Source organism: Diceros bicornis, chromosome 7 (assembly GCF_020826845.1).
Source record: "Diceros bicornis minor isolate mBicDic1 chromosome 7, mDicBic1.mat.cur, whole genome shotgun sequence".
Classification (NCBI taxonomy): domain Eukaryota; kingdom Metazoa; phylum Chordata; class Mammalia; order Perissodactyla; family Rhinocerotidae; genus Diceros; species Diceros bicornis.
Genome location: NC_080746.1, coordinates 83,196,410 through 83,223,940, shown reverse-complemented (window position 1 = coordinate 83,223,940; position 27,531 = coordinate 83,196,410). Strand labels below are relative to the sequence as shown.

At 38.5% G+C, this 27,531-nt stretch overlaps 1 protein-coding gene across 1 annotated transcript in view; it reads right to left on the bottom strand.

Annotated features, from left to right (window-relative positions):
* Positions 1 to 934: 934 nt before the first annotated feature.
* Positions 935 to 27,531, bottom strand: part of BBOX1 (gamma-butyrobetaine hydroxylase 1) — a 57,069-nt gene continuing 30,472 nt past the window's right edge. The window contains exons 5-8 of the mRNA XM_058546156.1: positions 12,703 to 12,808; positions 6,695 to 6,891; positions 2,989 to 3,155; positions 935 to 1,396 (exon numbers count right to left, since the gene is read on the bottom strand). Coding sequence (XP_058402139.1) covers positions 1,236 to 1,396; positions 2,989 to 3,155; positions 6,695 to 6,891; positions 12,703 to 12,808 — 631 coding nt within the window. The 3' untranslated portion in view covers positions 935 to 1,235. The remainder of the gene's footprint in view (positions 1,397 to 2,988; positions 3,156 to 6,694; positions 6,892 to 12,702; positions 12,809 to 27,531) is intronic.

The following is a 27,531-nucleotide window of genomic DNA, read 5'->3' as shown; positions in this document are numbered from 1 at the left end:
GAAGTCCCCAGAAAGTGGTAGTGGTATAAGGGGCAGTGGAGTCTGGCTGGTGGTGTAGACCCAATACCAGAGTTCAGAGCATGAGAAGGGTATGCTGACACGGGCTAGGGCACTCTTGATCCAGATTCCCAGTGTCACAGGCACACTGCGGTTTCACTTCCGTGGGTGGAAGCAGTGTTTTCACTTGGTCTTAAGGCAACAGGTAGAGCTCTGCAGTGGTGGCAGTGATTAAGACTTTCAACATAGGAGGCATGCTTAGCTCCCAAAGCATACAGACTGAAAATCTAGGTCCTACCAGGATTTTGGCACATGATAATGCTGCGACTCTCCTTTTTGCCAAGGGTAGGGAAGGATGGGGCTCAGCAAGAACGGGACTTCCATGGCTAGCAGTGACACCTGTGTTCCGCCACTGGGGATAAGGCAGTGGCCATAGAGGAAGCCAAGACCAGCAGATGAAGCTGTCCAGAGGTTAGCAGACATCGTGTCTGTTTATGAGTGGTGCATGCATCTTCATTCTGCCTTTCCCAGTTGTTAACTGAAGGCGAGGATTGACGAGAACTGATTCACAGACAGGCGTAAGGTATGCTGGCTGTCCTCGGGAGTATTTAATTGGGGCAAGACAAACTTAAGGAGAAAAATTAAGATTTTTCTCTTAATTTGGCTTGCTTGAGTTTCTTGTCATAATTTATGCATTAAAGGGAATGTTGAGATCACCAGGTTGTTGAGGTCTGGAAATTTGGGTTGCTACAATAAAAGTGAATAAAACAGATCTTTGAAAATATGAATGCTTTTCCCAAGCATGTTAAAGACAGTCATATACAGTCATGAAAAATGAGACTGTACAGGCAACAGAGCAGAAACATGTTTTATTTGAGACAAGTTTTATTTGAAACATAAGCTTTATTTGAAACAAAAGCTCTATTTAAAAAAAGGCTATTTGAAGAAAGGTTTTATTGATACAAAACTATTTGTAGGCATTCTGGAGACTCATATACGTGCAATAGAACAGAAAGGATGCTTTATGTGGAAAGGATAGAACAGTGCTACAACATCTGAAAAGTTGGCATTGTTTGTGATTACAAAGAAAGGAAAACTCTTGTGAGAAAGGTGACATGTTCAATGTTAAAGAAATTAATATGTAAATGACATGGATCATGGTCTGTGAAGACAATAACCTTGCAATTATCTTACAAGATACACTCGCTGGAATCTCACTGAAATTATGGACAGGAGATTCAGTTTCTGTTCTGGACACGCTGCCTTAGGATACGAAGCCTTGACATAACCACATCCCAGTCAGCATAAGCTCCTTCTAGATGGCGGGATATCTCAGTTCCTGCTTCGTAGCTCCGACGGCCGTGGAGTAAGCGCCAGTTATCAAAAGTGATCACATCACCTAGACAAAAGACTTTTTCAGTATGAATAACCATGTGTTTAAATGATTTGCAGAGCTTGAAAGTGTAAAATGCAAAAAGTCGTTGCTACGTGGTTCACGTCAAGAAAACAGTACGTCTGTTTCTTGACATAAAGCTGTACCTTTACTCTTTCACACAAACTGCTTTAGACCGATTGACATTCAAACCTCATAGCCTGACAGGCTCCTATAGACACTTTTGTAATTCTTGCTTAAAAAATTATCTCTGGGGGCCGGCCTGGTGGCACAAGCGGTTAAGTGCGCGTGCTCAGCTGTGGCCGCCCTCGGTTCGCCGGTTGGGTTCCCGGGCGCCCACTGATGCACCACTTGGCAAGCCATGCTGTGGCGGCGTCCCATATAAAGTGGAGGAAGATGGGCACAGATGTTAGCCCAGGACCAGTCTTCCTCAGCAAAAAACGAGGAGGATTGGCAGATGTCAGCACAGGGCTGATCTTCCTCACAAAAAAAAAAAATTATCTCTGCGTAAGACTTTCGAATTGTTCTTCCTGATGTTACTTATCTCTTAATTAGAAATGTCTGTTTCCCGTTAAACAACTTCAAATAACTATAAGGATAGTGACGTTCTTCTATGTGTCTAGTGTTTTATGCACATTATTTCTAAGACTTAAAAAAATCCTGAAAAGAGAATATTATATCATCTTTTCGTACACGAGAAAACTGAGTCTTTGAGAAGTTAAGGGATGTGCCTAAAGCTACACAGTCATGAAATGGTGGAGCTTGGACTCCAACTCCTATTTGTTTGGTACTTTTTTTTCATAGTATTTCCGTTTTACATGTTGCTGCTCTTAAAATCAACCTTCTGTGACTGCATAGCAGTGATTTATCTGATTTCTAGATTTTATCTGATTTTATTATGTCAAAGATCAATTCAAAAAATAATCACGAGTGAAAAGACTCTTCCACTTGGTCAAAGTGGCAGCAAAGAGAAATTCTGCTTTTTACTATATATATCAAAAATTTTGAGTTTGATGTCATTTTACCAAGTAGATATACTCCAGAAAAAACACAGTGCTTTCTGCCCCTTTATTCTAAGTAGCTAGAATACTTCAAGTACTAGTTGATTTCAGGTAGCACTGTGCCTGCCAGATCAGATAAACTAAATGAGTAAACATTACTCCTGTGTTTTAGAGTGAGAATCGTGGGGATGATTTTATTTGGTACCAGGAGAGAAGAATTAAGTACCAGCTTCAGTTTACACAGATTGGCTATCAGGACAGAAAATATAAATCACCAGTCTTGGTATCAGACGTGAGATTTCACTTGGCCTATAGCTTGTCTTTCATGTATTTATTCTCTAGATGGGAAGTTATTAAATTTTGGTGTGCTTAAGGATTACCTAGGAGCTTGTTAAAAATGAATATTTTTAAGTCTGGAGAGTCAAGAGAGGTGGGGGCCAGGAGTCTGCTATTTAAGCAAATTGGCTGCTTCCCAAGATTCTGCTGTAAGGGCTCTACATGCCGTACTTGAGAAAAACTGCTCTCGATATTGCTCTAAGTGGCTAAGGTTGAGGAAAACCCACCCTTTTAGTTGTTTGAGAAAATGTGTTCACTGACCTGGATTCATCTTGAAAGTAAACTTGAATTCTTTACAGTTCATGAGGTCAACAAACTCCCTCAGAGCAGCGTAGAAGGGCTGCACTCTTCCAACAGGTACATCAAACAGCGTGTCTCTAGTTGCATTATTGAAGTTGATGCGAACCACTTGGCCTTTATCATCCAATCTATTTTTTTTAAAGAGAAAAAGTTAAAATATGTGTCATGAAATATCTATTTACATTTCTAAGGGTCAATTCACCTTGGAAGACGTTCACGAAATACAGTGTTAAAGAATTCAAACACGTATACAGAAGATATTAAAGTTATTTGTGGTACAAGGTATTCATTTGTTTTTCATTCATTCATTTAGCAAATATTTTTTGAAATCTTACTACATAAGTGCCAGAATGATTCAAGTTAATTTAAGATAAATATTACTGAGAGATTCCAGATTTTTTTTTTTATGCTTATGCTTAGGGAAATGAATTCATTCTTCATTCTTTAAATCTTTGGCAAATCAGCCAAAGCAAAACATCATCAGTGATGCGAACAAAAGAACCCAAGGAATGGACTGTGGAACTGCCTCCTATAATCAGGGTTGATGCCGTGAATACTCCTCCTTAGTTTCAGTAGTATGTCTCATTGAAAAATGTGAAGTGTGATGAGACTTTTTGAATTTGTTGGGAGGATGTCACTGTGGTGTTGCCTGCCACATCTTATTTTATGAAGATCCACAGGAAAAATTTATTGCAGACTTTGGAAGCATCTTGAATCTTGCAAATTGATTATGTTCCCTCCTTGCTTTGGTCTCTAGAAACCCTCAGTGCTGAAATTGAAATCTATCACCAGTAAATGTGTTGGACTTGACGGAAATTACAGCTAGCTAAAATATATTCTGCTCTTTCTGAGCCAGGCACTGTGGTAGGAGCATCCATATGTCCTCTCTACAGTTCCCACTTCAACTGTATGTAGTAGGCATTATTATTACTCCCTTTTTACTGGCTCCCTTTTTACCACGGCTTAGCAAGTGTTAAGTCACTTGACCAAGATGGCCCTGCTAACGAGCGCAGGAGCTGTCTTCATGTGATTGAACTTGTAACCACTAGTATGCACTGCTATGGCTTAATCTCACCCTTGTTATTTTTGTCCTAGTTTCTTTCTTTGCTCATTTTTTATTGTACTGCATTATACCTAACTCTGCCATCAGCCTCCAAGATCTTTTAACACTAGATAGGACATAAACATCTCAAAAGGGTTAAAAAAATTGAACCACGAGGAAAATTAAATTAACTCAAACACTCAGGAGACTGAGGTCCTCAATTAACTGAAAATCTTCTTTGTTTCATCTCCTGTTGTTAAAAGTAAATTTTTAAGTGGATTAATGTTAGCTGCTTGATATTCTCTAGGGATATCCTCGAGACCTTGAAAATGGCCAAATTCTGGAATTTTACTACAAAAAAATAATAAAGCCAAATCATGATTCAGATGATGGACTTTCTGTTAGTCTCTCTCAATAGCTAAGGTGTTTTGGCCTCTGTTCACTAGCTTTGCAGAATTTACAATCACATCGCACCACAACAAAATTGCAATTGGGGTTTTAAGGTAACTTTTAAATAGTTAAAATTGTCATGTTAAAACTTGGAATCTCAGGAGTCATTTCTTCTATTTCCCATCTCGATGACTGACCTCTCGGAGAACGTCTCCGGTTTATTCTGAACTAGTTTTTATTTTTGATGTCTGTCTTTCTCACACCCCTCATACAATCTATGAGGAAAGGATGCTGTTTCTACCTGCAATCATGTCTAAAAACAGACCCTTCTCCACACTGCCACTGCCACCTCTTGGCCACTCATGTTCAAGGCCCCTGGCCCCAGCCTGCAGTCCTGCAGTCCCTTCCTACTTGCTCTTCTACGCTCTATTCAGCACAGCAGCCAGGGTGATCCATTTAAAATGTAAATAAATCTATATAAATATAAATGTCTCTCCTTTGGTCAAAATCTTGCAGCAGCTCCCTGTGTCACTGCAAGTGAAGACCAGTGTTCTTACGATGGCTAACAAGCCTCCTCATGAACGTCCCCTGTTTGACCTCCTCTCTTAATACCCTGCTCCACACTAGCCTCCTTGCTTCCCCTTGAACACACCAGACATGTTCTCAGGGTCTTCTCAGGACCTTTGCTCCGGCTGTTTCTGGAAACTGCTTCTCTTCTGGGCTAACTCCTTCAGTCCTTCAGGTTTTTGCTAAAACATCACCTACTCAACAAGGCTTTTCCTCCCCACACTATATAATAATACCAGTCTCGTCTTCTCTAAGGCTTCTGATCCACAGAGTCCCTTCATCTTGACTTGCTTTTCCTTTTCTCTTAAGCACTTAAAAAATGTTTTAGCAGTCACTGTAACTGACTCATTTGTTTTAAAATTTCTAATTCTCCCCTCCCTGGTTACAGTGGAGGCTGCATGAGGGCAGAGGTCTTTGTTTTGTCCGCTGATATCCCAACCACCAAGCAGAGTGGCTTGCCTCAATACATATTTGTTGAATGAATGAATGAAGACCACATGTGTATATAAGAAAGCTGAGTTAGGATACTGGGGATTTGCTTATTTAGTAAATGAATTTATTTTCATGTTATTTGGGTAATTCTTCTAAAAGGAGAATACAAATTCAACTAAAAAACTGAAAGCACTCAACAGTTCATTAACTGACGTCTGATTAAATAAACCACATCCTTTGTGGCCTTTGCAGGTACTTGGGAAAATTATGATAAATAATGTTAAATGATAGAACACAAAATGTTCTATGTAGGGAACATACAATTTTTGTTGGCATCATTTTGGGGAGACATCCCTGTTTCATTCTCAGGACATTGGTTCAGATGAGGCTGACCTTGCTCCAGAGATGAACATGTGACCCAGGAATGGCCAATCAGAATTCTCTGACTTCCTGGCCATGGGGATTGCTCCAAGGATAGACTTGGACACATATTGGGCAGTGAGCCATTTAGCTTTGTTGTAGCCACTGGGAAATATATGCTTTTTGTGTGCTGTGATTATCAGCTCTATGGACAATAAAAACTTGGAGCTTCTATTGATCATCTTTGAAAATGAAGCCAACAGAGAGGACAGCAAAGCTAAGAGATGAAGAAAAAAGAGATCAATTTCAGATGACATTGTTTAACTCTTGGATCTACCTAATTTGAGTTAGATTCTTTCACTTCTGGCTGAAAGAGTTCTGACTGGTACAATCACACTGATTATAACTATGTAGAACTTATATATGTATTTTTTGCTGGTGAGGAAGATTGGCCCTGAGCTAACATCTGTACCATCTTGCTCTATTTTGTATATGGGATGCCATCACAGCATGGCTTGACTAGCGGTGTGTACGTCGGCACCCAGGATCCGAACCCGCAAACCCCAGGCCGCTGAAGCAGAGCCCATGAGCTTAACCACTATGCCACCGGGCGGGCCCCAAGAACTTATATTTTAAAGATGAAGGGTACATGAAGTCTTAGTTACTTCTCTTATATTAAGAACAGAGATTTAATGGAATTTGATAAAGAATTTTTTTATGGTGAAAGGGTTCTTTTTTCTCTTTCACTCTAAAATTGGATTAAACAATTAAAAGTAAAGCTCTGGAGTTAAAGCTTTCTGCTGTTTAAGCTTTAGGTTAATGAAACTTTTGCTGTCAACTGTTTATTGCTATGAGAAATTTATAAATAGTACTTACTCTATAATTTTGTGTTTGGATTGTACAGAGAAATCGCAGTAATCCACTCCAATGTCTGTAAAGTCCACAAAGGTGGAGGACAAAATCTGGAATGCCTGAGGATTCTGTTCCTTGAGCTTTCGGCACACGTTAAATCCATCTACAATCTCTGATTCACCCCCAGTGACTGTTTGTTTTATGCAATGCAGAAACTGAACCTATAAAAAGAAGTAGAGAAATATCTTTTAAAATGAGATGCCCTTACGTTTTTTGACACTGTGAGCAAGAGAGATTAAGAAAGATAAATGAACTAAGATCAAGAAACCTTTTTTTATCTGTCTTTTTCGTGTCAGCAGAGAAAGGGGTTGGGGAGAAAAGGTTGCTTGTAATCAATACTTCACTGTTCAAACGTTGTCACTGTTGAAGACAGGGCACAGGCATGAGGATGCACATTAGTGAACCAAAGGCCCAGATCACAGGGCTGCAGAGAGTGACAATTTCCTGTCGGCTTGACGGAGGAGGTGGGACTTAATCTGGGCAAAGGAGGATGGATAAGATTTTGGATATGTAGAAGAGAATGGAGAGAGCAAATCAGGTGGCAGTGAGAAAGTGCGCAAAATGCACACTTCACTGGGTGTCACACAGTCTGGCTGCAGTAGAAGATCACAACATGAGAATAGTAGATCCAACTGGAGAGGGAATTTGGGACCTCGTCAGGGAGAGTCTTGAATGTCAGATGAAGGCTATTGGCCTTCCTTTTGTGCACAGAGGGGAATCGTTAAAGGCTTTTGAATATGGAAGTAATGTAGTCAAGACTGAGTTGAAGAATATTAGTCCAGTGGTGGTATAGAGGATAACTTTTTTTAAAGGAGGGAACTAGTGAAAGTAACTTCTTGGGAGTCTAAAAGGATGGGTCATGTGTGAGGATAAGAAGGGAATGATGTTGGGCAGGGCCATGAGAGTGGGTAACACAAGAGACACTGGGAATGAGAAATCAAAAGGATAGTAAGTATTAGTTATTTTTACTAAGATTTAGAGAAAAATGAAATAACATTATTTCATTTTGAAAAGCAAAACATGGTAAAATTTAAAAAACATTCTTTTGAATGGAGTTTGTTTGTTCTCCTTGGTTATGTGACTCCTTTTGGTAAGTCAGCATGGGTGGGTGATTTTGAATACCTAAATTTAGACCCTGATTTTTTGCTGTCAAAACTTCATTCTTACAGAGTTAAATAAAAATAAAAACCAATGTCTGACAATTCTTATAGAAAGGAAGAGGCAAATATCAAATACCGAGCCTAGGGGGATATCAATGAGTGGGAAAACTATCCGTTTAGCTTAGTTATCTCCGTAGATGGCGTAGAACAGTGCTGTCTGTTAGAACTTTCTGCGATGACGGAAATGTTCTCCTATGCTGCCCAGTACAGTAGCCACTAGTCCCCCATGGCTACTGTGCACTCCAAATGTGGCTAGTGTGACTGAGGAACTGAATATTAAATTTTACATAATCTTAATTAATTTAAATTAAAAGTTAAATAATCATTTGTGGCTAGTGACTACTATGTTGGGTAGTGCAGGTCTAGAACACAAATCCTGCCTCCCTCCCAAAACCGCACAAATTTTCTCAATATTTTAAATCTTATACATACTTGCTCTCAAATTATGATTGTGTCATGTACATGTATTAATTTCTTACTGCAGTCCTTAGAAAATGATACTTTCATCTCTATTTTATAGATGAAGAAACTGAGACCCAGAGGTGAAAAAATTGGCCGGCTAGTAAGAACTCATCTAAAACATGGTAAAACTGATATTCAAACCTTGACCTGTTTGCCTCGAAATCTTCATAAGCAAGTTCCTTTCCTCTAAAGGGAGAAATCCCTTTACAGTGCTCTTACTAATTCAGTGTTGTGTGGTGTGTATGTATGTGCTTTGTAAACTTACACTTCCATTTCAGGTTGATGATGCCTTGTTTTCTGATGTTAGGAGACAACTGGTCTAAATTAATAATGACTCGATCATTAAATTGATGCCAGTTTTTTTTAAGCTCGAAAAAATATTTGCATAAGCTGACCAAGTCATTGTAGAAAATCGTCTCATCGCCAGGGCAATGAAGGGTGAAGCAGCATGATTAGAAAGAAGCTGTGATAAAGACGTCAATCTCCAATTTACCAAACTCCAAGAAGGCAAAACAGTAGCATAACTTTGTCTGTGGGAGACTCGAAGTGTTCTTTAAACCCTTTTAGATTTTACCACGATGAAGTCACAGAATATTTCAAATATAAATCTTTAAAAGAGATAACTGATGTCTTTTGCATATGGCAAGGCCAAGTAATAATCTCCTTTTTTTAATTTACATTTTAGTGTAATCTTATGAAAGAAAAAGAGATGATGGAGCCAGACGACGCTTTCACCACTAACTCAAAAAGTAAATACTTGCCCGATGTGTATAAAACCCAATTTTATTTCATGTTAAGTCATTCGGAACCAAAAATATGTTCTTTCTGAGTGTTCCTTTATGGCAGCACGTGACATCTGGCCCAGACAAAGACAGCAAGTAAAGCAGCGTCTGTGTTTCATTAAAGATGAATGTGTCTCCTTAACTCTGCCCCACAGGATCCCACTGGATCGCACCGAACTCCCACCAGGTAACTCATTATCCAGATCATTCCATCTGTGCTGCAAAGAACACTGACTTATTCTCTTTGTTATAAAAAAGTTCAAACTTTGGTTGAAAAACCCCTGAATAATTCAGAATAGAAACTTGAACAATAGCACAAACAGGTGCCTACATTTTCATTATTCTTCTACCAGAACCTAGACATTTCAAGAATCATCCTTTATTTAAAAATCTCCTTCCAGGTCATGTACCCTCGCATATTTCATTTGTGGATTGGATGGAGATCGGTACAACTTTGTGGAATTTCCTTGCCTCTTTTTTTCTGACTCTTTACAGACTTTTATTAATCTAAAGAGCATTTTCAGTTATGTTATCTATACGTGGGATAGTATTTGGATTTTAAATAAATTATCACAGAAGTAATTTAATTAGTGTGCATAAATTTACACATATACATAACCGCATGTGTAGTTTAACAATGCATACAGGAACTGACAATTTGCAAGTGTTTTAGTGGTTATATAACTTGTCTTCATTAAGTCATGATGTTTATTTTCTTTTTTTAATTCAATTTATTTAAACTAAAAGCAAAAACAACACAAAAACAGTTCACCCATTTCTCCCACACTCTTACTCCCTCCTTCTGGTAACTACTAATCTGTTCTCTGTATCTATGAGCTTGGTTTATTTCTTTATTTATTTTCTAAATTCCACATATAAGAGAGATTGTGAGGTATGTGTCTTTCTCTGTCTGACTTATTTCATTTAGTGTAATGCTCTTGAGGTCCATCCATATTGTTGCAAATGGCAAAATTTCATTCTTAGTTTATGGCTGAATAATTGTATATTCATACCATTTGTGTGAATTCATACCATTGTGTATACATAACACTTTTTCTTTATCCATTCATCCATCAGTGGACACTTAGATTGTTTCCATATCTCGGCTATTGTAAATAATGCTGCAATGAACATAGAGGTGCGCATATCTTTTCGAGTTAGTGTTTTTGTTTTCTTTGAATAAATACCCAGAAGTGGAATTGCTGGATCAAATGGTAATTCTGTTTTTGATTTTTTGAGGAACCTTCATACTGTTTTCCATAGTGACTACACCAATTTACATTCCCACCAGCAGTGAGTAAGTGTTCCCTTTTCTCCACATCCTCGTCAACACTTGTTATTTCTAGTCTTTCTGGTAATAGCCATTCTAACAGGTGTGAGGTGATATCTCACTGTGATTTTGACTTGCATTTCCCTGATGATTAGTGATGCAGAGCATTTTTTCATGTACCTGTTGGCCTTTGCCTCTTTATAGCATATCTGTTAAGTCTCTATTACATGCAAGGTGCTGGGTTAAGTCTTGAAATACAGAGAAATATAAGATTCAGTACCTGTGTTTAAAGAGTTGGTAATGTATGACAATGTCAATAAATAATCATTACATTATATAAATTACAGTAATTAGAAAGTCCAACTCAAGACCAGGGTGTGGTGTGGTGAAAAAACTACCTGGAGGCCTGGTTTCAAGTTCAAGTTCCCCGTTAATCAAATATCATCCTGTGAAAGTATTTAACCTTGCTGTGTGCCGTTTCCTCTTCTAACATAAAAAGACAGGATCACTCCTGTCTACCTTAAAGGAATGTTAAGAGAGATCAAATAAAGTAATATAAGTAAAAATGCTTTGAAAGAATATAAAATGCTATGAAAATGTCAAGCTTTATACTATACTTCAGGAATATTTATGATGTCATTTAATCACTTTTCCATAGGTTTTCAATTTTAACCCAGAACCCAAACCTAAACTCATAACAAACAGCAGATAATTTTAAAATTCAAATAGAATCTTTAGTTTTCTAGTCTAATTTTTTAAGCTTTATTTCATCTAACTTCTCCAATCCATCTTTGGCAGATGAACTGAGCTGATTAATTTGGCTTTTAACCCCCAGGGTTTTAGAAAATTTCTGGACCACATTTAGAACAAATCACATCGTTTCTCTTCGTCCCAATCCCCACCCAAAAAGGTGACTATAGGGGTCACTTCACTGTCATCATTTAGTTCAAAGAAATCATGTGGTATTTTACAATCAACAAAATAATTTAAACCATGTGAAGTCAAATGTTAGACTAGCTTAGTTACCGCTGGCAAGGACAATGGGTAACAAGGAGGGCGTGGAGAAGACGTCAACATGATGAAAAAAACAGACTAATTTTGATTTTGGACTATTTCACCTTCATTAACTAGAGAGTTGCTCAAAATTTACACTTCCATTTACCTTTGAAGATACAGATTTCTGTGTGGCTTTTCATTTAGTCCTGTTTAGCTCTAAAAATAGGAACAGAATATCTTTTTGAAGGTAATGTCCTGACCATTTATTTCTTGGTTTAGCAAATAATGCTTTTGTAAAAATATGGCTATTTTAGTAAAATGACAATTTTGTAATAATGTGATGGAAGAGGGTCCTCGCAGAAATTCTCATGGAGGATTTGTGGCTCCATGCTGAGCATCTTCCTCCTTGATTAGGAATCTGATGGATGGGAAAGTAGATGGTTTCCAAAAACAGCCAAGGTTATCTGCTCCTTGCATTCCCACCCTTTGTAGTGCACCTTGGCAGCTTCTCCCATAAAAGGTGGAGTTTACTTCCTTACCTCTTGAATCTGGGCTAAACTTATGACTTGCTTTGACCAATAAAACATGGTAGAAGTGACATTGTGTGGGTCACTAGCCTAGGTCTCAAGAGGCCTTGTATGCTTTGGCTTGTTCTCTGGAAATTCTGCCAGCTGCCATGTGCACAAGCCTGGTCTAGCCTGCTGGGGGATGATAGGTCAAGTGGAGCAGAGAAAAGCCATCTTAGCAGAAGTCCACCTAGGTCAACCAGTCCCTAGCCGACTCAGCAGCAGAGGAACTTCCCAGCTGAACACAGCACAAAGTGTGAAAACATGTGCTAAGTACACGGCTATTCTTTTAAGCCATTAAGTTGTGGAGTGGGTTTTTATGCAGCAAGAGCTAACTGACATAAGTCATGGCCATGTGACTTTGTGGGAAAAACCCTACATTATATTCTCTGGTTTCATTTTCTCTTTTAACTCTCTTGGAAATGGGAAATGTGCAAAAAGACCTCAAAATGCACTGCTATTGTAAAATCTGTCTTGGCAAAGCAAAAAGTGCCAATAGTTATTTCTAGAAAGACACAAAGAAATGTTTAAAAAAAAAACAATGAAAATCTTCTATTCCTTGAGAATGTGAAGCTATTCAGGATTTAGGTACAGAGATTTTGTGTTTGAATTGTGTTTGGAGAAAGAAGATCTACATAAAATTAGCTAAGGAAACATATAGTTTTCTAGACTCAAAATAGAGGAGGATATTGGTCCTTGGCCTGCCTTGCGGAAAATATGTTGAGGCTCACCTTACCCCAGGTGGATGACGGAGGGCTGGATAATCAGTGTGGAAGCTTAGCTTCCCCGTTGTGTAGGCCACATTGTTTGCATCAATTTTGTCTTGCACTTGCCAAGTATGTCTGTAGAATACAAGAAACATATGTTTAAACGGGCTGTCACTAAGCCAGAAGAAATGTGTTAGAATGAACTTGATACATGGGGGAAATAGAGACTTTTCATTTTATGAAATAATTACCATAGTGATTATGAGCCAGGAAGAGAGTTTGACCTTTCTTTGTCCAAAGTAACATTTCAGAATCAGTATCTCCTCATTTCTCTTCTTCTCTCCAGAAAAGAGTACATTTACAATCACACATTAGTCTATGCTACAGAGTTCATAGAGAGGTGTATATCGGATTGTAGGTTATATTTTTAATAGCTTAGTGTGTTTTTAAAAAATGATTTATTAAAGTGAAATTCATGTAACATAAAATGAACCATTTTAAAGTCAACAATTCAGTGGTATTTAGTACATTCACAATGTTGGTAACCACTACCTCCATCGATCTAGTTTCAAAATATTTTCATCACTCCAAATTAAAACCTCAGGAAGCGTGACTCTTCCAACTTTGTCCTTCTTTTTCAGTATTGTTTTGGCTCTTCAGAGGCCCCTGCAATTTCATATGAATTTGAGGATTGGCTTTTCCATTTCTACAGAAAGGCCGTTGGAGTTTTGCATTGAATCTGTGGAGCACTTTGGGTAGTATTGACATCTTAACAATATTAAGTCTTCCAATCCATGAACACAGGATGTCCTTCCATTTGTTAGGTCTTTAATTTCTTTCAGCGATGTTTTATAGTTTTCACTTTACAAGTTTTCACTTTCTTGGTTAAATTTATTCCTAAGTATTTTATTCTTCTGGATGCTGTTATAAATGGATTTGTTTTCTTAATTTCCTTTTCAGATTGTTCATTGCTGGTGTATATAAACACAACTGATTTTTGTGTATTGATGTTGTATCCTGCAACTTTGCTGAATTCATTTATTAGCTCTAGTAGCTTTTTTGTGTATTCTATGGGTTTTCTGTACATAGGATCATGCCATCTGTGAATAGAGAAAGATTTACTTCTTCCTCTCTTATTTGGATGCCTTTATTTCTATTTCTTGCCGAATTGCTCTGGCTGGAACTTCCAGTACAATGTTGAGTAGCACCAGTGAAAACCAGCAGTCTTGACTTGTTCCTGATCTTAGGGGGAACTTAATGAATTTTTCAATTATACTCTTGTAACTATTATTGAGGTCAAGAAATAAAACTTTAAGCTCATACACATGCCCTATCTCAGTCACAATCCCTTGTCTCTTCTCCAAGGTGACCATGACCATCGCTTCTATATTTATCATTTCCTTGCGTTTCTTTATCTTTTTACCCCTTAAGGTGCAGCCTTAGACACCATGTTTAATCTCGCCCATTAAAAACAACTGTTATATCTTCTAAGTCTCTTAATCTGCAAGTATCGCTTCCAACCTGTCCTTCTTACAATTTATTGTTTGAAGAACTTCGGGAATTTGACCTGTAGTGTTCCTCACAGTCTGGACTTTGCCGATTGCATACTTAGGGTGTAGTTCTACGTGTTTCTTTGCCCTCTGTGTTTCTGGAAAATTGGCAGCTGAATGTGGAGGTTTGGACAAACTCTATTTCCTCTCTTTGGCAAAACTATAGATGACATTGTGTTTTTTTATTACAGGACACAGAATGTCTAGATCTCTTTCTTTTTGTGATGTTTGTACTTGTTCATGCTCAATGGTTAGATCCACTAATTCATTGGGGGTTCCAAATAGTGAAATACCACATTAATAATTTCTTTTTTATTTATCATTTGGAATATTTTTAAAAAGATCCACTTTCTCTCATCTATTATTTGATTACTCCATATAATAGCTTACGTAGGGATGCTGAGATAAATTCTTGATCCTTTATTTACCATTTTGCAATGCAATGGACTAGTTTTCTACCATTCCAAGATGAGTAGTTTTTTAAGAAATAATGTTATTGATGAAAATTTATTAAAACTAGATAGAGGTGATGGTTTCACAACATTGTCAATGCACCAACTGACACAGAATTTTCACTTTAAAATGGTTAATTTTATGTTATGTCAATTTTACCTCCATTACCAAAAATATCTTGGCTTAAACATTAACAAAAGTTAATTAAAAAAAGAACTAGGGATTACTTGTAACTCTGTGGCAAGAAAAGAAACCATTACTCAGATTCTGTAAGGCTTTTCCCTCAGAAGACTGAGACAATGGGTAATTGGAAGGAAGCCGTGTTTCCTAATAAACCAAAGCCAGTGTGAAAAAATGTCACTAGATACGCATGTCATTTGATTGCTGTTACAATGTCTGTGTGTTAATTAAAGTTCAAGTTCACCAGGTCATTTTTCAATAATTATATATTGAACATCGATTCTATTCCAGGCATTGTTTTAGCATTATAGATATAGTAGAGAACAAAAAAGACAAACCAATAAGTAATTACCAAATCCAATCTCAGGTAGAGAGAAGTGCTGTAAAGAAAATAAAGCCCGGTAACAGATAAGGATTGGGGGCCATGGGAATATCGTGGCGGAGACGATGCTGTGGGAAGTGCTCTAGAAAGAGCTAGGATTTTTCATAAAAACCTGAATAAAATAAGAGAAGGAGAAATGTGAATTACTGAGAGATGTACTTTAGGCAGAGGAATCTAAAAGTGAAAAGGTAGGGCTTCTTCCCTGTTCTCTGGGATTGAGGATGAAACTATCTATTTTGCTCTGTTTTTTTCTCATTTGAATTCAGGACGGAAAGCCTGGCATATATTTCACTAAAAGTTAAAAAGCCATCCGTAGGTGGCCATGAACTGGAAAGAGAGCCAGTGAAAGGAGACGAGAAGTATATAAAGCCCGCTGCAACCCATTTCAAGTATGAGTCAGGCAATCCATTATATTGTAGCGACTGAGGCCAAGAAATACATGTTCTCTGTGAAGTTCACATCACTCCATGGCCCATATATAGTACAGATTCAGATGATTGTCAACATCGGCATTCCAAGAATAATCGATATGTAGGAACGGATTTAAGGAGAAAAAAAGAAATTCTATCAAGTTGTTGAATATTATCTTCTGACTAAGAAGATGGTGCTGTTGACACTGTCAGTAGGAAATGAATACATTCCGATTTTCTTTTCAAGAATGCTGATGGTTTTTCATGGATCCACCTACATTCCTTTTCCTAGTTCCTCCTCTGATCCAGGGTAAACTAACTGAGTTTTGCTGCAGCCAAGAGCTGGCTGAGCTCTAAGGTGCAAGCTGTAGCCGAGGAACAGATCTTTTCTTTGTTTGACATTAACTGGCTTCTACAGGGATGGGGCCTATGACTTGGCTTCATCAGAGCAGGTCTCTGACCCTCTGAGCTAACTGGCAGGGGACGATAAACATTTTTTAGCCCTAAAGTGTCTTAGGCACGGTATGGGATGTGTAGCCTAAAAGTCTGTGCTCACACATCATGATAAATCCCAGGAAAGCAGCTCGCCAATTTTACTCATAAAACATTCTCCTAATAGTTATAGCATAAGTCTGGAAAAATCCTAGAAATGTCATTTGGTTTACCTTTCCACCTCCTTATAGAAATGAATCATGCCAAGAAGGCTGCTGCTGATTGTCTATGATTCTAAGCTTTCATTTGTCATTCTCAAATCCAAATCTCCAATAAAGCACAGCAGAAATAAATGCAAATGTGACCCATTGGCTTGTGTAGGAACTATTTTTTAAAAGCCCACTTGTGGAGCCTTAGTGAGATGAGGGTGTATTTACATGCACTTCTCCTTAGAGACGTATTCTAATGTTGTTCTAAGTAAGGCAACGACTCAAGCGGATTATCAAGAACTGTCATGACTGCAGCAGAGCTGCAGGACCAGATTCTTCTAAAACTGAAGAGGCCGGCTCAGCACAGCGTCTGAATCCAGTGGTAGAGGCTTGCCAGGTATTGTGCTGGAGTAGGTCATTGAAACTGTACAAATAATCCTGCTTTTGCCAAAGACGCTATTTTAAACCAACCTAAGTATTTCCACTGAGCTATTCGTGTCATCCTCAACATTTAATTAGAACTTTCCCTTGTATATTTTTTTCTATTTAAGGGTTTTGTCAAAAGCTCCTGTGGATTAAGATCATGACTTGTAGAGATATTTTATGAGCTTGGTTTGAATGCTAATTCACTAGATCCACCCAAATCTAGATAGCCAGTCATAGATATTCATGATATTTCATGATATCAATAGTGTTTTGTGACAAATTTGAATCCTTCAGTGTTTATGGAATGCTTAAATATTGTTTTTGCTAGATTTGTTCTTTATACTCTTGGTGATAGTTTTTATACTCTTTTAGTTAGTGGCTTGCACTTGGAAAATCATGCTGGATTTATCTGTAATCTTTTTCATTTTTGAAGTTCTACTTTACATAAAGATGATCCACTACTGCAGACTAGATTTATTATCTCCAGCAGCTACAATCTCCAACCTGCTGCAAACTTTTCTCATCAGATTACGGAAGAATGCCTTCTTTTGAATAGCATTACTTGCCTTATTGGATCCAAAACACAATGCTCATATGTTATTTTTATTTTTTAAATTTTAACATGGAAAATGATCTGCTAGCTAATATAAACAAATTCTACAGTTAACCATCCAAAAGAATATTATATTGCATATTATTTCTAACTATAGTTGTGACACTTCCACATATGACTTCCTGGAGGCCATCACTCACCAGAGTGCCAGATATTTATTTTTCCATTATCTCTTGTTCAACACATACAATGGGCCAGCAGCTGAGGATGCAGAAGTGAATAGAATAGACAAGGTACTTGCTCCTTGTGGAACTTACAGTCTATGGGGAAGACCAATTAGTGTGATTTATCTTCCAAAGCTAAAGTACAAGGTGTTATAAGAGTAAAGAAGTGAAGATTAAATGGAGAATTGAAGATTGAGTAGGATTTACCTAGAAGGGTAAAGGTCATTGCAAGCAGAAGAAGTAGCATATGAGAAGGCCCAGTGGAGGGAGAGAACATGGCCCATCAGAAGCCATGAGAGAAGTCTAGTCTGGGCTGGAGTGGGGAAGCTTTGCCCTATGACTCTTCTTGGCTTCCCTTCAAATTTCTGCTTCCCTTATTGTCTTGTAAAGTCTTACAAAAAAAATCTTATCACATTAGGGAACAGAGTTAAAACATATTCTTTATCTTGTAGCATTTAAGCCATTGCCAAAAATGTTTGTTGAATGAAGACATGGACCCTAGAATAGTAACCTGTGTTTGTTTCCTGATTGTCTGTTAACTTTAGTCCTGGCCTAAGCTATATAGTTTAGGTATATTTAAATCACAAACACTTTAGTCATCAATCATTGTTGTCGTCTTATTTCTAGGGGAAGTGTTACAGTTATCTGAAGACAATACTTTGCAAAATTGCTGGAGTTGTGTTTTAAAAAGTCATTATCTTTTCAAGTTTACTTGTATTATAGACACTCATTTATATTGCATTCATTCCTGAAAATGAAAAATTTCATGTCATTTTTTGGTGAGAATTAATATCCCCAAACACAAACTAGAAAGACCGTAGTAATCTTTCTGATATCTAGTATTGCTCTTACTTAGCCCACCAAACTAATACGGAGATCTCTGTGAGGCATAAGGGTATGAAGTAAACAAGGAGGATTCTGAGATGATGGCAGCGACATAGTTTTTAATCTCTTTGAATTCTCCCCGCAGGACATCTAAAGTGCAAACCCAAAAACTCAGGGACAACATCTAATCAAAATTAAGTGATAAGATATGTCCACGAAGCCCCCAAAATGAGTGAATATAGAGATAGACCTTCCAAAGCCATAGTATGTGGTATCAGAACTACACAGGAAGAAGTAGAGGGAAGCGAGTAGGTACCTTATGGAGCTGGAAAATTCCCACATCACTAACAGATATCCACTGGAAAGTGCATCAGGGCAATTTGAGAATGGCAGTTAAACCTGGGAGAGGATTTTCACATTCCGATATAGCTGAGTACAAGAGGTCCATGGTAAGGGATTGGAATAGTCTGGGTCCCATGAACTCCCAAAACTTACCGGGCAAACTCCCTTCCATAAGAAAGCTTCCTTCTGAGAAAAAGACTTAGACTGAGCATTACAAGGACAAAGGAAAATGAAGGTCTAGATGAAAGGGAAGGAGAGGAACCAGGAGGTCTTAGAATGTTCTCAGCCACGGTTTTGAAATATAGCTTAAAACCATACGTTACAACAGGTTTCTGAATCATATCCTCCTTTAATAGTTAAGAAAATAAATTGCACATAGAAGTTAGCAACATAAAATGATTAGGGTTTAGTCTCATAAAAGAAAAAGAGAATAAATAGCAAAAGAGCACACTTACAGACATTACATTCCAGAAGGATGTGTCCCCAAAAGATGAAAAATATTCTATTTTTCTATTTCTAACTTCTGTTTCTATTTAAAACTTCTGTTTTAGCTACTTCTAATGAATCCAAAAGACTTTAATGAAATGATACAATGTATGAACGAATAACTTACATCAGAATTCGATACTAAAAAATTGGGTGATATCTTCAGGAAAGAAAAAAACAAGAAAATTATTAAAAAATGAAGACTAAGCTAGAAAGAATGCAAGATCCAATAAACGTTATTTGTATGCCTTTAGATAACTAGAAAATAAAAAGGAAAAAATTTAAATATCAAAAAAAGCAAGAGATAAGAAGGATTTGAGAGGAAGTAGCAAATTAAGAGAGTAGGTAAAGAAGATTTAATGTATGCATAATAGGGGGTCCTCAAAAGAAGAAACTCAAAGAGCAGAACAAATACCAAAAATTACAACTAAAAAATTTTTTTTTTTTTTTTTTTTTTTTTTGTGAGGAGATCAGCCCTGAGCTAACATCCGCCAATTCTCCTCTTTTTTTGCTGAGGAAGACGGCCCTGGGCTAACATCTGTGCCTATCTTCCTCCACTTTATATGGGACGCCGCTACAGCATGGCTTACCAAGCAGTGCGTCGGTGCGCGCCGGGGATCCGAACCAGCGAACCCCGGGCCGCCGCAGCGGAGCGCGCGCACTTAACCGCTTACGCCACCGGGCCGGCCCCTAAAAAATTTTTTGAAATTAAAAAAAAAATTTGAAAGTGCAGCGAAAGACCGAACCATATACTCCCTGAAAAGCTGCCCCAAAAGAACCAACACCAAGACAGTCTGTAAAATTACTGGTCTGGAAAGAAAAAATCTTTTGGCATCCAGGTAAAAATACCAAATTACTTACAAGGAGGAGAAAATCAGATTACCAAGGGAACTGGAGTGACATTAAAGATGCTGTGATCCAAGAATTTTCTATTTAGCCAAGCTGATTTTCAAGTATAAAGGCCTTAAATTGCTGTCAACATGCAAGAATTCAGAGAATATTGTTCCCACGCGTCCTTCCTGAGGAATTTACAAGAGAATGGGCTTCAGACAACCAAAATGAATAGATATATTGACACAGCACTGCTGCTGAGTAGTAAATTTATATTTACTTATAGAACTAATCGTATGGGAGAAAAAAGGACATCGAAAAACTAAAAAGTTGGGAAACCAAATTGTAGTGCTAAGGGATGCACACTTGGGGGGATGATACTTTGAACCAGGAAAATAAGGTAGTGAATATTATGAAATTCTGGAGAGATGTTACATTGGGGAGGAAAGAGAGCTTTGTGATTGGTTACAATATGTGTGTGGGTTCTGGAGCTGCTGGCAAGTTTCCGTTTCTTGACCTGGATGGTGATGAAGAGTGTTTGCCTTACAAGAATTCATTAAGCTATACATTTGTTTTATGTGATTTCTCTGTATCTGTATTATGATTTACCATGAGAACTGCTTTTTTTTCCACTTATTTTCAAAGGTTAATAATACTCCCAATAATAAAAATAAAGACAAGTAGTGACAGAAAGATGACAACTACCTCTAAAAGCATAAAGAAGAAAGTTATAGCGATTTGCTCCAAAGTCCCAAAGACCTTCATCATGAAAAACTAAGAATGCAGTGCTTTGTACAGTAATAAAAAAAGTAATTTACAAGAATTCCACATTAAACGTATTTAGTAGTTTTTTTGGGTGGAAGGTCAAATTGTGCTTAATTTATTTCATCAGAACAGGAATTGGATGCTAGTTTAGATTTTTAATGTGAAACATTATTTTCTTTTGCGACAAGTTATCTGATTCTTTGTCAAATGTCATTTTGCCTTTGCATAAACAGTTGGCTATGATTTGAAATTAATGGAGGGGAAGGGAATGAATATTCTGGTGCTGTTGTTATGATTTAGGGAGAAATTTCCATAGAATCCTGTCAAATCACTCTGTTGCGTCTGAGCTATAAATATGAACAGAAGCACATTTGACAATTGACAGTTGTGATGGCCTTAGGAGCTATGGGGAGACATCAGAGAACAACACATGGCCACAGTAGCTGATGTGCAAGGGAGACTGCAAACTGCTGGTCCAGCAGACCTGGTTTCATAGCCTGATTTCTGCCTCACTTTCCTTACCTTTAAAATGGGGATAATGATTCTTATCAGAATTGTGAAGATTCAAGAGAACGACTGTAAAGCCCTGAGCTCAATATTTAGCATATAAAACGTGCTGAATAGAGAATTACCTCCTCCCATCCCTATGATAACAGCTGCCTGTCATGGCTGCACAGAGCACAGCCAAGGAGACAAGGGGATCGGGGGCTTGTGGAGAAGCAACCGACTGCTTAGGGTCTCATAAATTTCCTCAAGGGATTTCTAGAGGAGCATGAGACAGAAATTATTTTTCCTTTCATTCATGAGATGACCTCAGACTCAAGTGGTTTTGTTGGCAGCAACTTTAATTACTATGAAAGTTAATATTACAAAGGGAACCCCAGGGACCGGATCTTGGCTGATAACAAGCTGGGGTTTACAATGGCCCAAAGAACATGGCTTGTTACTCTGCTCAGGAAACCCTAACACTCACAAGAACACACATTTTAAAGGTCCCCCCCCCGGAACACTGTGATCAGTACTAAATCTAAAACAATTCATTAAGAGATACCAGTGTGATTTTTTACAAAGCAGGATGGAATTACAACTAAATTCAGAACTCAGACAAATTTTCTTTGTTTTCTTCCCAAGTCTGAATTGCTTCTATGTTGGTTTTTCATAACTCAGAAGCCATTTTTATTTAAGAAGTGCTGTGTGGTTTCTCCAGCAATTTCTTGGCTAGAAACTTCAACTAAACGGGTAAACTTGTTTTTCTTTCCCTGTTCAGTCCCCACATGTCACAAATGTTTTCTGGTAATGTGTACATCAAGTGAGTAGCTGTTTCAAAGTCAGATTTGGAGGCAGTGCTAATGGTAGGAGCAATTTCTAGTGGGCCAGATGCCAAAGAATAATAATATTGTTCACTCATATACTCTCAATCTCTAATACAATCTAATGTGTGAAATGCTGCTGGGCTGGCTTACAGAAATGCGAGCAGAAATCCAGAGAATGCTGGAACGGACATATACTTGAGCTCCCCAGAGGCCATTTCAATATTGTTAATTCCTAACTGGCCTGGCTGGTGTATTTGACAAACAGCCCGCCAGAAACATTTTCTGTTTGACATTATTTTATTCATGCAACGAAGCTGCATGCAAGGCACTCAGGCAGATGCAAAACTGGGCAGTAGTAGTAGCATTTTACATTTTTCCAGCAAATTTTCCTCCAAAGGCCTCAAAGGACATGATGAGTATTAAAACACTCCTGTAGAAAGAGGGAAGCCAGTACTTGTAGAGGAGAACCACAGAACTCCGTGACATTACATGAAAATTTAGACCCACGTGTCACCTCCAAAGAGCTGATGGTGCAGCCAGGGTTAAACTCTGTTTCCCTGTTGGTCCTGAGGGCAGCTCTCTGGGCAGTAATGCAGTACGGATGCTCTGGGGCGTTGGGTCCTCAATGCTCTTCTCAACTCTTTGTAACGAAGTGTTCTACAGTATTTATCTAGATTTTTTCACTACAGTTTATAGCCGTATAAGTTTTATTCAGCAATTATACAGCTTCCATGCTTGTCTCCACAGGATAAAATTTGCCTGGCACCAAAATCCATAAGTTTCTTTTCTTTTACCCCTTTTCCTCATTGTCTCTCACCATCTTTATTTTATTTCTGATGTTATTGTTTCAGAAAAGTATATTTTTTCATTTTCACTTCATTATTTTTACTAGTTTAATTCTTGCTATATGTATTAATGCAACTTGCTTATGCCAGCAAATGAAACATTCTTAGAAAGATGAAAACCCGAACTTCTGGGCTCTATTCTAGAAAGCAGGCCGTCTTTCTAGCCAATGTTGAAATCTGTACTCTCTTCTCTTTGACTTTCTGATGAAGAAACGTCACTTAGAGGTGCCCATGAGGTTAATTTTCTAACTAAAGACTGATAAATGTGGACAACGCTAAGAAAGGATTTTTGATGTCTTGACCAAATGGAAGTCCTCAATATCTTAGCATGTATTCTTTTTCGTTAAAATTTCCTGAGAGGTCACTGCGTGGGAGGCAGTGAGCTGGTACTGAAGATACCATCCCGATTCGGCCACCGTTTCTGCCTGCACGGAGCTCAGTGTGACAGTGGCAATGGCAATGAGATACACGTGCCTTATTTTCAAAGGTTATTCTGGCTGGTAGTTACTAGTTAGCAGGATACCTAGTTAATACACAATACCAGAGCTAAACATTTTTTAAAAAATATGCTGCTGAATCTTCCTCCCTCTCCCGCCCTCTGTGTCACACACACACACACACACACACACACACACACACACACACACACAAAGGAGCTCATATAACTAATAATATCCTAACCTAGCCAGTTTATTTAGTTGTCCAATAAATTAGAAAAGGAATTCTTAGAGTATGATTTTGCCTTTTTAGGAAAGACCATCTGAATTCTCAGTGTTGTCCTACAATTACAGTCTGACAGGACCAAGACGAGCAAACATGACCACGACACAGCAACAAACAGTTGTGCAGAGCTGTGCATTTTCTTCCACACTGCATGCATTACCAGTAAAAGCAGAATCTTCCTCAGAAAATGAAATTGCCTTACTAGATATTATGAATATGTGGGAGAGAGGAGAATTTCCACCTCTTTCTGGATAGGCCATTCAGAATGCAAAACTGGCTCGTTTGGGTGAGGAGTCAAATACTTAGGTTGTTTTGCTGTAATGCCTGAGCTTGCGGATGAGGTGCCGGTGGTGATCTCACAGAGCACAGGCTGGGAGGGGGTTCTCCTCCTGAGAGGCAGAGGCTGCCAAATGGAGGGAGGATACAGCAGGGGTGAGGGTTGCAAGGGAGGAGGAAAGCGGTTAGTAGGTCAAGTGAGAAGGGCAAGAAAGGCCAAAAAGCAGCCAAAAGCAGAGGAGGACTTGGGTCGGGCTGTCTGTAGGCAGAATAAAGCCTGGGAGATGGAAAAGCAGGGGAGATGCTTGCAGGAAAGAAGGTGTTGAGTAGGAAGGGAGGGAAGCAACCCTGAGCAGCAACTGAGAAAGCAACTGAGCTGTGGGTGTCCCGTACCAGCCCTCTTGGGGGGATAAAATGCCTTGTGTTTGAGTTGGATTAGCTTGGAATGGGGAGGAGGGGCTGCATGGCATACGTAGTCTTAATTAAATATGTATTGATTAATGCCACATCTATTTGCACAGTGGCAGCCTGCGTAAATTTTGAGCAGTCTGGTTTCGTTCTCTCTGGTGGCCATATTGTTAGCTGGATATGGCCCCTCTTGACCATGCTGTCACCATGTGGAGAGCATCACCCTTCCGGTATGCACTGGCTCTTTCACTGCTGTTGGTATGTATTAACTGTCATGTTGCCCTATTTGCAATGCCAAAAATCCAGACTTACTTTTAGTTTGTTCTTGGTTTCATGAAATTTTTATTGGTCCAGATTATTTAGATGAAGTCAACTCGAGTATTTACATTCACCCATATACAAAAATCACCAAAGATAGTTTTCCGTAAAGTAGAAACCTACATCTAGTTCAGAACAAAATGCCCAGCAGGGTGCTTTGCACTGAGTAGAATTGAAGGAACAGTTGTCGCATAGCTGAGTAAAGCCATGATTCCACCGATCAAGACCTTCTGTTTGACGCACAGCAATTGCACTTTCTTTCATATTTACTCTGTGGGAGGCATGCTTGAAAACATCCTAATTTGGGACAATCATTAAAGATGGCAGTATACAGGTAGAGTATAGTTTACAATGACTATTTCCCATTGGGTTAATTATGCCATAAAATTCAGATAATTTCTTTAATAAAGAAATGATCCGGGGGCCAGCATAGTCATTAAGTTCGTGTGCTCTGCTTCGGCAGCCCAGGGTTCGCGAGTTCAGATCTCGGGCGCAGACCTACCCACTGCTTATCAAGCCATGCTGTGGTGGCACCCCACATATAAGGTAGAGGAAGATGGGCATGGATGTTAGCCCAGGGCCAATCTTCCTCAGCAAAAAGAGAAGGATTGGCAACAAATGTTAGCTCAGGGCTAATCTTTCTCAAAAAAAAAAAAAAAAAGACAGAAAGCTATTTTTATGGATTTTGTGTGGGGGGTTCAGAGATACAGGATGAGGCTTTTGGCCCCACTCTGTAAAAACTACATTGCTCCATATCAGAGGTTTAAATCTTCCTGAAAAGGTTATCTTTTTACATACTGCTCCACATGTATGTACATTTGACAAAATTGACAATACGAGTTTCTTTGCCAACTCTTATTCTTTTCTCCCAGGAAATCTTTCACCATCAAGGCAGTAAGGCTTGCGTGAAAGCCTTGATTGCGTGAAAAAATATCATCTAGATGATTTACCAACAAAATAATGACAAGCATCTGAGAAAATACAGATGTGGAAAACGATGTGTACTTTTGTCCTCAAAGCTATTACCATTTTGATTTAGTAGCTGAGCATAATTTTATAGTTATGAAATGCTCTAATGATTATTACATTCATCTGCTGCCTTATCGTCCTTTAAAAACATCTAGGTGTGCATTTATTCATCAAACATTTATTCCTTGCCTCCTATATACCAAGACTACACACAGTGCTGGAATCGACTGTTTTTGTTTATCCAACCAACTGTTTAACAATGGAGATGACAGCCAAGAACCAAAAGTAGATATTATAATTCTCATTTTAGACTCATGCAATTCAAATTCTCCAAACTAGTGACTCTATTTGAATGGAAAAGTACTAGGTGGGGATTAGTTTCCCAGGGGAGGCATGTGTAAAGCAGCCCCAAGCTATTATTGTTTTTGGCATCTCACTAAGCAAGAGCGGAAGCCAGGCTCCTTGAAAAATCTACATGGTAAGCAAAGCTTCCCTTTAACCTCCCCCACTCTCCTTTCTCTATCCCCCTCCTGTTTTTGGCAGTCCCTCTTCTCCATTATTTATGGCCTTCATTTATTCATTCCATTCACTCACTCACCAACCAATTATTTTCAAACAAGAGTAAGGTGCTTTGCCAGTGGAGAAACAAAGATATGAATGAGACGGACCCTGTTGAAGGCAGCGACTGGTTCTGTTGTGAAGCTGTCACAGCCAGGCTTTAGCACAGCACAAAGAGGAGCATTTAGTTCACGTGATAGTGAGGGTTCAGAGGATGTAAAGCACCCAAGTTCTACGCCAGTCAAGACCTGCCTTGTCTGGAACTACCCGTTCCTCTCAACCAGAGCCGCAGGGGAGAATCACCTGCAGTTTTTCAAGGTCCTGATCCTCGGGCCAAATCCAAGTCCTGTTAAAAAAAAATCTCTGAAGATGGGACCCAGATGTCAGTATTTTTTAAATTGGCTATTCCAGTGTGCAGCCTAGGTTGAGAAGCATTGTTCTAAATATGCTTTTTTCTTTTAAATCTCATGTTACCCAAACTTTAATATCACTTTTCCACATTACTGTGGAAAGGAGCAGAAAAGGAAAATAACATCAGGGAAAAGATTCACTTTTCTCTTTCCTTAACAAACAAACAAACAACAAACCAAATCAGCAGACAAATGAAAATAAAGCAACAACAACAACAAAACTGTTCTCTTCTGGAAGTTCTTGAGGTAGGGAGTTGAAAATTACCAAAATAAAGGAGAGCTCTTGGTAATCAGTGGTGCAAGCAGCAGTGGATAGTTTGAGAGATTTAGGGAAGAAATGGGATCGTCTGAGGACGGTGAGTTGGGTGGGTTAAACCTCCTGGTCAGATGCAAAGGTATAGGACAAAGACAATGGAACAGCAACAGGACATCTGATTTGTTTTAACAACAAACCTTTAGTATTTATTCCAATAAATTTCACAATATTAGATCCATGGCCAAATTGTTAGCCTTTTTAGGACTTGAGAAAACAAAACACAACAAAACACAAGTCATAAATCAGGACAAAGATTGTGACCTTTAATGTGATGGATGGCGGTGGGAGTTAGGGAATTACAACAAAGAGCCCCCAAATTTGGCCACCAGTATAAATTGTGAAATGAGCGGGCATAGATACAAAAAGTCTGTTGTCAGCAAGTAAAAACTAAGTAAAACATCGTAGAGGAGATTTAGTTGAAGTCTCCTGTTTTCCTCTGGTGCCTGAAGGAATCTTCTCCATGTTCCTCCGTCATATCACTGATAGTGAGGGGGATTAGGAAGCCCACCAAGGAGACAGACCCAGATTCCAAGTTTCACTACCTGTGGGAACTTGAGTTATAGTCAGTTCTCTGGGCTTCAGATTCCTTATCAGAACTGGTGGATAATATCTATTTCAGAAAGCTGTGAAAATTAAATAAAGAACTAATAATAC